Source organism: Notechis scutatus, chromosome 3, assembly GCF_049901735.1.
Source record: "Notechis scutatus isolate UNSWTSFEM ecotype Mainland chromosome 3, rNotScu1.2, whole genome shotgun sequence".
Taxonomy (NCBI): Eukaryota; Metazoa; Chordata; class Lepidosauria; order Squamata; family Elapidae; genus Notechis; species Notechis scutatus.
In genome coordinates, this window is record NC_142011.1 from 116,484,656 (window position 1) to 116,497,030 (window position 12,375).

The 12,375-nt window shown below is 38.7% G+C and overlaps 1 protein-coding gene across 13 annotated transcripts in view; it reads right to left on the reverse strand.

Moving 5' to 3' along the window:
* The window catches only part of ANKHD1 (ankyrin repeat and KH domain containing 1), a 112,288-nt gene that overhangs the window by 33,569 nt on the left and 66,344 nt on the right, over positions 1-12,375 (reverse strand). For all 13 annotated transcript variants that reach the window (XM_026672583.2, XM_026672582.2, XM_087961026.1 and 10 more), the window contains 4 exons: positions 11,859-12,072; positions 9,981-10,156; positions 8,424-8,586; positions 3,732-3,827 (listed from right to left, as the gene is read on the reverse strand). In XM_026672583.2, the coding sequence (XP_026528368.2) occupies positions 3,732-3,827; positions 8,424-8,586; positions 9,981-10,156; positions 11,859-12,072 (649 nt within the window). The remainder of the gene's footprint in view (positions 1-3,731; positions 3,828-8,423; positions 8,587-9,980; positions 10,157-11,858; positions 12,073-12,375) is intronic.

A 12,375-nucleotide genomic window follows, 5' to 3' on the forward strand; every position in this document is an offset into this window, starting at 1 on the left:
CCTCCACCCATTTTGTGTTATTTCTCTTAGAAGGAAAATCTAAATTTGTACATCTGGTTTGGTGTGTGAAAGCAGTTTCTGAGAAAGAATGCTTGGTATATGCCAGGGGTCTGCAACCTTAAACACCCAAAGAGGCACTTGGGCCCGTTTCCCACAGAAAACAAAACACTGGGAGCCACAAAACCTGGGTGGCTGTGGCCAACTCGACATCACTCACTCCCAGTCACATGACCCCCCCAGCCATGCCTACCCAGGTTTTGTGGCTCCCCATGTTTTTTTTTTCCTATGGGAAATAAGTATGTCCCTCTCTCTGTCATCTCTCTTTCTCCCTCTCATATAATGTGATATATGCCTTGGCCCATAATTTTGGTAATTTAGCCTCCGCCAATGCTTCATTATATAGTTCCAACATTAGCATCTGCAGTGGTTCTTGTATGGTTTTATATAGTTCCCCCAGAAGTCCATCAGGTCCTGGAGTTTTATTGCTTTTTTGTTTTCGAACTGCCTCTTTTAGTTCTGTCAAGGTTATTTTACTATTTAACATTTCCCTCTTGTCTTCTGGTATTATAGTTAGACACCTCTCCTTTAGGTGCTGTTGTATACTCTCTTCCGCAACTTCTTCCTGACTGTACAGGTCCTCAAAGATTTTTTGTGTAATGATTTTTTTTCTCTTCCATCTGGTAGTGTAGTGTTTCTCTCTTTCTTTCTCTCTCATCTCTTTCTCTTTTTCTCTGTCTCTCTCCCTCTCTCTCATCTCACTTTCTCTCATCTTTCTCTTTTTCTATCTCTCTCTCCCCTCCTCCTCCTCTCTCCCTTACCTCTTTCTCTCTCTTTCTTTCTTTCTCTCCCCCCCACTCTCTCTCCCTTTCTCCCTCCATTCCCCACCTCCCCAACCCACACACCCAGGGAATAACTTAAAGGAAATTTGACCACGTTCTCTCTGTCTCTGGAAAGATATAAAAATAAACCTTGCGTTGTGAAAGGAGTGACTGTCAGGCTGTTACATCACAGTGCCACTAGGTTGCCGCCTTAGGTCACTGCACGCACTTCAGAGAAGCATCATCCCAAGCAGCAGACACACTCAACACAGGCATGTATATGCATCCTGCAACTCGGTCCAAAAGTGGCTGGAAAATATAGTCCCTGGGCATCCCTGAAGATGTTTGGCAGGCAAAATATGGGATGAAACTCCCCCCCCCCAATCACCAAGGCAACGTCCACTGAATCCTTGAAAAACTGGGCAAGGCAGAGAGACGAAAGCAGACAGAGCCAAATCGAGCTGAATCTGTCTCCCTCTCTCTATTTCTCTCTTGCTGCCTGACTGGTGGAAAACAGCGGACAGCTTTTTCTGGCTTTGTTGTTGCTGGACGTGCGACCTGCTCTCTGCCGGGAGAGAGAGTTGCCAGGGGCAAGTGGGGATGGTCACATTGTGTTGCAATGGAGTCCAGGATGAGGGGATCCAGTCTCCCCCATTGTGAACCATGCTTCTGCTGTGCTGCACAAGGTGGTGCGAGAGCAGCGGGCAGGCTATGGAGGGGGTATTGGGTCTTCCCCCCACCCCCCACCCCTCACCAAAGGAAAACCAGCCAGGTTTCTCTTCCCCTCCTACCCGTTCCCCTGCTCCCTTGCCCCACTCAATCCTACTTCGGGACAGAGGAGCGTACGCTGGAAACATGTATTGGGGCGATGTTGGAGCGTGTCTTCTGACCCTCTGGCGCTCACCCGCAACTCTCCGTGCTCCTCAAGGCTCGGCTGGGGAGGGAGGTGGAGGGAGCAGGCCTGACACCTCTGATGCCCTCCCCCCACGGCCTCAGCCATCACTGCCTGGGGAAGGCACAGGAAAAGAAAGTGAGCAGGGGCTGGGGCAAAACAGCTGAGATCAGGGAAGGCACAGGCAACAGAAAGCGGTGCGTTTCAAAGGCGGCAGCTCATATCTGAACAGCGTCCCACTGCAAGAGCCGGGCCACGCCTCTCTGCCCTCCAACTCGCTAATGGAGGTGCTTCTGCCGGGCCATCTCCCACTCCCGCTGGGCTGTTGTGCTCGGTGCGGGAGGGGAACACTTTCCCACACTTCTTTCTCTTGGCCCCGCTGACAAGGGAGGAGGAAGACCAGGCTTGGGGGATGGCCCCCACCCTGCAAGATCTGCCCCCGCTATTCCCTCCCAGCCCTCTTTGCTGGTGGCAACAGCAAATGTGCCGCAATGAAGGCGGAATGTTGTTGCCATGCAAAGGCAAATGCAGGGGCGCTTCGCTCCCACACTAAGGCTCCAGCCATGACACTGCCATGACAGGGCAATAGCTCTTTTATCCCTCTGCCGCGACAGGATGATGGGGAGCTGCAGCAGAGGGCCCAAAGAGTTGCATGCGGCTCTGGAGCTGCGGGTTGCTTACCCCTGGTATATGCAAACAGAAAATCTATAAACATTATTGATATTTATTTTATGGGCAATTTTAGGTATATCAGTACTAGTACAGGAGAAAACCAGGCAATTCTATAGCTATGGGACAAATTAATACCTCAAAAGAAAATGACAAATTCTGTATTGTTGTCAATATGGACAGAACAGAATAACAAGAGTTGGAAGGGATCTTGGAGGTCTTCTAGTCCAATCCCCTGCACAAGCAGAAGACTCTGTACCATTCTGGACAAATGGCTGTCTAATCTCTTCTTGAAAACCTCCAGTGATAGAACACCCACAACTTCTAAAGGCAAGCTATCCCACTGGTTAATTGTTCTCACTCTTAGGAAATTTCTCCTTAGTCCTAGGTTGCTTCTCTCCTTGATTAGTTTCCATCCATTGCTTCTTGTCCTGACTTTTGGAGCTTTGGCAAATAGGTTGACCCCCCTCTTCTTTGTGGCAGCCCCTCACAGGAGTAAGAATACTGGTGAGAAAAGTATAGTTCTACACTTAGGCAAGAAAAACCAAATGCACAGGCATAGATTAGGTGGTACCTAGCTCAACAGTAGTAACTGTAAGAAGGATCTGGCAGTCCTAATGGACAATCATTTAAATATGAGCCAGCAGTGTATTGTAGCTGCCAAAAGAGCTAACACAGTCCTAGGCTGCAATAAAAGAGTTATAGAATGTGAAGTGATTATACCACCTTGGTAAGACCACATTTGGAATACCACATCCAGTTTTGGTTGCCATAATATTAAAAAGAACCTGAGATTTTAGAAAATATGCAGAAAAGAAGGGGACTGGAGGCTAAGACATATGAAGACTGGTTGAAGGAATTGGATGTGTCTTATTTAATGAAAAAGATAATAAAGTGACATGATAACAGTGTTTCAATATCTAAAGTGAGGGAGTGGAGGTCAACCTATTCTCCAAAGCACCTGATGGCAGAAAAAGAAGCAATGGGGGGAAACTAATCAAGGAGGACCAACCCAGAAAAAAAGGAGAAATTTCCTAACAGTGAGAACAATTAATCAATGGAATGGCTTGCTTTCAGAAACTGTGGGCCCTTCATCACTGGAGGTTTTTAAGAAGAGATTGGATTATCACTTGTCTGAAATGGGATAAGGTCTCCTGCCTGAGCAGGGGGTTGGACTACAAGGCCTCCAAGCTCCCTTCCAATTTTGTTCTTCTGTTATTTCATTTGAAAGAGCTTTTACTTTTTATCTTAGCTAAATGATAAAACACAAAATGATAAAAATACAAAAACATGTATTTTACAGATGAAGTCTCAAGTTATCTGAGTACAATTGCTAGCTCCTTGGCACTCACCTTGTCTGCTATAGTTGCTATGTACCTCATGCATTCAATATCCGAAGGAAACTGGTTAACCTCTTTCACCAAAAATTGAACTACCCTCACATGACCCTAAAAAAGAATGGTTTAATCATATGAAATTGGAAAGAGCTCTTCTGTAACACTTATAATATCATACTAGATTGTGCCAATTTAATACATTTCTTTTATTTTGAGTACTGTAATGCCTAGGAAAGTTCATAATGCAGGCAATCTTTAACACCACTAATCTGATTTAAATTGTTTTTCCTTATGACCAGCTAAATACTAAATACTGTAAAACAAGGAAAACAAATGAAAATAAATGAGAGACAATAGAGACGTGAAAGCAAATGAATTCAGAGTATTTGTATTTCTGTATGTTAATTTTCTCTCTTTAGAATTCTCTGGACAAAACATTAATTCCAAACTCCCAACAATGTTGAAATGATATTGCAAGTCAATAACATGTTCTTGAAATCCATCTTCAAAAATTCCCTGGTGCTTTATTACTAAAGACTGGTCAGAATTTGCCAGGAAAAAAGAAAAAACATTTTTGATTCCTGGTTTTTTTCCTGCAAGAATAACATACCAACTTTACAGAAAACTTAAGTCTCTTGTTCTACACATGTGTAGAAACTTGAATAGATAAAGCACTGGAGAATTATGCAAAATTAGAGTATTTGCATACATTATATAGAAATTGATTATCAGGACATAATACTATAATGTGCCATAACAGACATTCCCAGTGAAAGACCCAGAGATATATCAGCATTTTCTCAATAACAAGGTTACATTGGCACATAATACTTTCCAAAAGACAGCTTGCCTATTACTGTTTATTTAAATAAAGCTTCTGGAATAATGTACAATAAACACATAAAATAAAATTAATACAGGTAGTCCTCAACTTAGAACCATTTGTTTAGTGACTCTGAAATTACAATGGCACTGAAAAAAGTGACTTATGATATTTTTTTCACACTTACAACCATTGCAGTACAATGATCAAAAGTTGGACACTTGGCAACTGGCATGTATTATTGATGTTTGCAGTTACTAGCTTAATGTCTGCAGTGATCCACTTAACAACCGTGGCAAGAAAGGTCATACAACGGGACAAAATTCATTTAACAACTATCTTGCTTAGCAATGGAAATTTTGGGCTCAGCTGTTATCATAGGTAGAGGAGTACCTATAGTACAATTCAAGTTAAACGTATCCAAACAAATGAAATAAAAATACAAAATAAAAACAATATGTAAAACATTTCAAATGAGAAGTATGAAATATCTGAGAGTGAAACAGATTGTTTTGATGCACTACACCAGGGATGTGAAACTGGATTTCTTGAGGGCTGGATCAGTATTGTAACTGTCCTTCGCGGGCTGGCGAGGGGGGAAGAGGTGGGAAAGGCGCACTCATGCAGCAGCCTGCCAAAATGGGACGCAGGGGACTGCCCGCGGCCTCCTTGCACCCGATTTTCGTTAGCAGAGGCACCGCAGGCCAGTCCTTTACTATTTCCAGGCTGGCCCTGCAGGCCAGATCTACGCACTCCATGCGTCAGCCTTGAGTTTGACACCCCTACACTACAGTGATGATGTTACCTAATCTGCTAATGAAATATCTGCAAAAAAAACCTCAACCATGCTCAGAGGACACCAATGACCTCACAGCTCAACACCTAAGCTACAAATATTCTCTTATGTGGATAATGTTTTGAGCTTGAAATATACTGGAAATCTTGAATCAGTCCGCTTCATACTTAAGCTACCAATTTTGCAGATAAATTTGGATGTTTTGTTAAAGTTAAAGTTCAAAATAAAATGTTCTGCACACTTTATTATAATAATTTGAATCAAGGTTTATCATCATAATCTGTTTAATTGGCAAGACTAAGAGCATCAGTCAGTCTCTGAATACACAGAGAAACTTTGCAATTCAACAAACCTACAACAGTTCATTTAGAGACTGTTCAAAGTTACAACAGCATTGAAAAGTGACACGACTGTTTTCATACTTATGACTGTTGCAACATCCTCATGGTCACGTGATCAAAATTCAGATGCTTGTCAACTGGTTCCTATTTATAACAATTGCTGTGTTGTGGGGTCAACCTTTTGACAAGCAAATATGAAATTCCTCCCCAAATTGGTGTGCTGAGCAGCTAGGAGTGTTTCTTCTCCTGCTGACAGCTGACTACTGCAAAAGCTGTTTCTTTAATTGCAACACATAGTTCCCTAGATCAAATACTAGAAATGACCCAAGATGACTCTCAGATGTCTGTGAACCTACCTGATAAGGAATCTTAATTGATTGCAATTCTTGGTAGGAGCACCATTTCCTCTTGGCTTTCTGGTTTTTAAGGCCAACTTGGTTTTAACAGCATGATTTAATATTTCTTTTTGACTTATACTTTTAAATGTTAATTGGTGTCTGATTTAATGTATTAATAGATACAAATTTGTTATTTATAAATACTGATTGAATGTGATCTTAGGAAGACGACACTTGGAATACTGCATCCAGTTTTGGATTACAAAAAAACATTGTTGAGACTTTGGAAAAAGTGCAGAGAAAAGCAACAAAGATGATTAAAGGCCTGGAGATAAAAACATATGAAGAATCGTTACAGGAACTAAATATGGCCAGTCTAGAAAAAAAAAGGACTAGGAGTGACATGATAGCAGTGTTCCAGTATTTGAGAAGCTGCCATAAAGAATTTATTTTTCAAAGTACCAGAAGGCAAGACAGGAAACAATGGATAGAAACTAATCAAGGAGACAAGTAACCTGGAATTAAGAAGAAACTTCTTAACAATGAGAACAAATAATCAGTGGAACAGAAGTTGTGGGTGCTTCATCACTGATGAAGAATAGACTGGACAGCCACTTGTCTGAAATGGTATAGGGTCTCCTGCTTGATCAGGGGGTTGCACTAGAAGATCTCCAAAGTCTTTTCCAGCTCTAATCTGAATTGAATTGAATGCTGTATTATTCTAACCTCTTGCAGTGTTTAAATGAATTCGCCATGCTTTCTCTTACTGCTTAATAACTGTCATAAATAATTTTAGTTTAGTTTTGTCAGAATGGAAACAATGGCATTTTTCTGGGTGGTGAAAGAGATAAGTAATTATTTGTGTTTCTATTGGATTTTCACTACAGGGATTTTGTATTTTATTTATTTTTAAAAGCTCTGATCTTTATTAATTTTTTTTATTTTTCCTTGTATCTTTTTATCATGGGAGATCTTTTCTATGCTCTTTGAGTTCTTTTATTATAGTGCCTTCCCTGTCTCTGATAATTGTTTATGACTGTCTGTAAAAGTTACAGAAAAATCTTAACAAAAACAAAATGCAAACAATAAATTATCTCAAAGACAGAATGTTTGCGGAAGTTTTTGAAAATAAAATGCTTTGCAACTTACAAGACCTGTTTGAAAGTTTAGTCAAAAAGTTTGGTAATGCAACAATAGTTTTAAATCAACTTTAAGATGATACTCAGATGCAAGCAACAATCTTCAAATCAGGTTTACGAATGCATTGGAACTTAATTTGCTGCTGGCATAGCCGAAGCAAGAATCTGGTTTGAAGGCAGGTTGCTTAGAGATAGATGAATGGGCTATGGATCTTAAAGACTCAAAATTGGCAGAACTGATGACTGATGAAATGGATTCTTTGAAGAAGACTGATGAAGATTGGGGAATGGACATTATATTTAACTGGAAAACAAATATTAAGAGATGTTGTGTTTCAAGTTATAGGAGGGCCTTTGATTTGGGGGAATGGAAAAAATTTTTGGGGAAAGATCCTAATTAAAACTTTCAGGAGATTTATTATTATTTAACATTTAATCTTCAATTCAGTCTAACAGTTCAAGTCCTGACCAAGAACCTAAGAGCTGTTAAGATAACACCTGAGTGGGCAGGCATATCCGAGTAAGGTGGTTTTTTGCAAAGTTAAGACTATTCAGGTCTAAGAAGTTTTAAATTTCCATGTATCTAGGCAACCTCTGGGGTATTGCTCCAAGGACTCCTATTACTATTGGTGCAACCATTGATTTCTTCTTACACAATCGCTCAACTTCAATTTGCAAAACATATTATTATTATTATTATTATTATTATTATTATTATTATTTATTAATTATTAATATTATTAATTTCTACTTCTTCTTCCTTCTCCTCCCCCCCTCCCCCTCCAAACAAATATGGACAAAGTACCTAAGAACTTATTATTATTGCAGGATTTCCATGATCATGCGATCAAAATTTGGATGCTTGGCAATTGGTTCATATAAACTGGTTTATATTCATGCAGTGTCATGAGATCATACGATCATCTTTTGTGATCTTCTGACAAGCAATGTCAATGAGGAAGTCAGAGTCACTTAACATCCCTGTTACTAAATTATCTACTGCAGCGATTCATTTACCAACTGTAGCAAGAAAGATAATAAAATGGGGCAAAACTCACTTAATAACTATCTGGCTTAACGACAGAAATTTTGGGCAAAATTGTGATTGTATGTTGAGGATTACCTGTACATTTAACAACCAATGAGATATAAAATGTATGCAATGACCTAAAAAGAAGTATGTAATAGTAATTAAGATGCAGTAAGTCAAGTATTTGCAGCTTACCTCAATTCCAAATATTCCAATCTCAAAATCACCAAATAAAATTACCTTGCGAAATGCAGACATAAGGGGTGTGATTTTCCGATTATCTGCAGCATCCACATCAGCTCCTGCCTGCACAAGAAGCTGCACTACATCAAGGTGACCACCATTTGCTGCCAACCAGAGTGGTGTATTTCCTTTCTTATTGCGAACATCTATATGTGCTCCCCTAAAAGGAAATCAGATTTTATTGGAACAAATAATTCAGATACCAGTTGAAATTAAATCTCACTTTGCAAAAAAACAAACAAACCATCAATGGCATCTGGTATTTCATATTGCCTTTAATTATCAATATGTACATGCCACAAGAGAAAACTAGAAATTAATATTCTGTATGTTTGGTCTAATGGTTAAGGCACCAGGCTAGAAAGCGGGAGATGGTGAGTTCAAATCTTGACTTTGGCCCAGTCACTCTGTTTCAGCCCAACCCATCTCACATGGTGGTGGTTGTAGGAAAAATAGGAGGATAAAGTTGTGTTAAATATATTTGTTACCTTGAGTTATTTGTAAAAATAATAAAGACAAGATACAAATAATAATTCAGATTTGTCTCTAAACTACACTTCAAAAAGTACTGGGGTATTAGAATGTAAATAAATAGTAAATTATGATAACTTAAATTATTTAGATCTGGTTATAGAAGTTAAACTAATGAATGAAGAGTATGATTTAATGAGAATTTAATTTATGAGAAAACCCCACTTCTCCTACAATCCCCCTATAATAAAATTCTCAGTATCCCCATTTAGTTATAAAACTTATTTATTAAAAGGATTCTCTGCCTTAAGATCTCTGTGTATCCACAATGGAAAATCATTGTGGATTTGAAACTCTGAATGGATAATATCTAGCTTATTTTCTCCACTTAGCAGTTCCCAACTTCCTAACTTGAGATCATTAATCTGAAATGCAAAAACTGATTTCCCCTTCTTCTACCATCTCTCAGTTTTAAATTAAATTGGGTAAGGGGAAATTCCTTAAAATGATCCAACTCTACAATGAGGTGATAAGGCAGGTCAATAAAAATGGAATAAACGAAGGGGGGAATAAAGTGCCTAGCATGTATTGTACCTTTGGAAAAAAACAACCACTAAACAAATTACACTGAAAACAAAAACCTGGGAAATGGTCTTAAATGGAAAGGGCCAATAGTTACAACAACACAGAAACAAACCCAGAATGTAGGCCAGCTGATGCAAATTTCAAAAATTTCCTTAACCTTCTTACTCATTTCTAAATAAAAAGAAATCTGTTTGCATTTGCCCTATACAAATGTTTTTTTTGGCCAATGATGGCACAGAACATACTTTCTGAAATACATTTTGCTTTGGCCAAGGTACAGGGCTGCTCTGATGCACAAATCAACGGGCAAAACCTAGAAAGGCAACAGCGGTAATGACAAAGATGTGAGGGCAAGGATAGAAAGCATGGGGGAGGACACACAAATGCAAATGAAGTTAAGTAGTAGAAGGAAGGGAAGAGCAGGGCCAGATCAGACTGGTTGGGGAAAGTGCATGTAGCTCAAATTATGCAATTCTAATATAACAGAAAATACTATACCGATTAATCAGGAGTTCACAAAACTTGTAGTGGCCTTTATCTGCAGCAATAGTTAAAGCAGTGTCTCTTGAAGAAGGCACAGGAGGAGCATTGACATCTGCTCCTTTATCAAGAAGAACTCTTCCAACTTCTGCATAACCTCCTGATGCAGCTTCCATAAGAGGTGTAAGTCCAGTCTGTTTAAAATAACTTGCTTGAAATTCAAACCTTTATGAATAAATTACTACTAACCCTTTTAACCTCCAAGTCCAAAGCCACTTGAGTCCAATCAACATTAAAAGAGTATCACATGCAAATATTTAATGGAGAAAAAAACCCTTGATGACTTTTCACTACTCAGACATCTGAATCATATGAACTCAAATTTGAAGATCTGTTTGAAGCCCAGTTTAAATACTTCACACTCCACCCAATTCCATATTCACAAATCCTGTTAATGTAATGACACGATACAACACTGAATTGGGACTTCTCATGGCATTTAATTTCTTTTCAAAATTCAAGACTGAAAAATTCTACAAATGTGGTTCTTAATTCAGAAAAGACCATAGAAACAGATGGGGCCAACATGAGAATCAATACATTATACAGATCACAGGTGTCAAACTTGATGTTTTTTTTTACCATTATGAAGGTGGGGTGGGCGTGGCCTGCATATGATGCAAGCAGCCCACAGGCTGCCAGTTTGACATCCCTGGTATAGATTGTCTGATATCTCTGCAGCATAATTTTGCACAAATAGATTTTATTATCAAAATTGCTGGGTTTTTTTTACAACCAAACTATTTGCACCTGGACAGTTTAGACTTTTTAAATAATTTATTTGTTGAGCATGCATGATTTTGTTTATAATTTGAGGCTTTTCCTTCTCTACAATTTGGTCTCTTTCATAATATACAATACTTTCTATCTGTTACCTATATTATTTTTGTTTTGGAATATCTACAACACAGAACAGAAAAATCATTATTCCAAACAAAGCCTCTACACAGCAAATTAAGGGAAATCCCTCTCTTCAGTATATACCTGGACAATATTCCTAAGTCTATTGAAAATGCCAGAACCTTGATAGACCTTTCCAACCAAAAGCAAAATTATGTAATTGTCAGCCTTTTATTTAATACTGGACCTTAACCCGGATGTTATCTCCTAGAAGGAAGTCCCCTGGGATCTTGAATCAGTGGGTAAATTGAATATGAAAACCATTTGCTACTCAACTAATGTGAAGCTCTGGGCATTGTTTGATTATGTTCTCTAGCATTTCCAAATAATGTTTGCTTCTAAAAGTGCATAATCTCCGTAAGTGTGAGACCGTAAGTGTGCATGAATATTGCTAGAGGACAAAGAAAGTATGTATGGATTAGATTTGTATGCCACCCATTTTATCGATAAAAGGATGACTATGAAAAATGTATATATTGTGCATTGTCGGGCCTGCTGCTGAACTTGGTATTGTGCAGTATACAGTGAAATTTACCCCCAGCCCCTGGGCCTTCTGGAAGGGCTTTAAACCTGGCTCAACCAATTGGCCTGAGTCCTTATGGGGGAAAGGGCATGCCATACTGTAGGTGGTTAGTAGATTAAGAAAAGACTCCACCTTCACCCTGTTATATATTGGTTCTTTTCCTAGCTACTTTTTGGGTAATTTTAATTTTAATATTTATTGCTTTAATATTTAATATTGTTGGTTTGATCTTGTAAACTGCCTATGGGCCTCCCGCCCATAGTCTAAATCACTCCATGTCCCTAAGGTCACATAAGTGAACCTCTCAGGTAAAATGACTAGCAACTTCCTTTAAACAATCCCCAATTTTAATTTTTCTTATAAGATCATGTTCACCAAACTTCAATTGAGAAAGTAATCTATTGATTACTTACCTTTGCCCTATGTTCAACATTGGCTTTTCTGTCCAAAAGCAGACTGACTACCTCTGCTCTGCCCTGGAAGCAGGCTAAAGTAAGTGCGGTATTCCGATTGGTTTCAATCTGGGCATTAATATCAGAACCCATATCAAGCAATAGTTTTACTGCAGGAACATGACCATTCATAGCTGCCAGCATCAGAGGAGAAATGCCTAATTTACTCCCAGTCCTAAAACAGAAAACCAATAAATACAAATATAACAATGATATAATATAGACAAATGTAGAGGAAAATATTTCTTGAGTATAATTATTTTATGAAAAGCTGACTGTTGTGTAATAAAATACATCCTCATTTCACTGCTGGAAAGTGCACTATATAAAAATCATCTAGATTTTAAAATATAAAGTAATAGATATAAAGACCAAAAAGTACTTGAAATATGCTAAGAATACTAGCAACACATACAAGTGCTGGATGGAATTCTGTAAATCTTGGCACAGCATATCTACAAATCACAATAGCAACTGA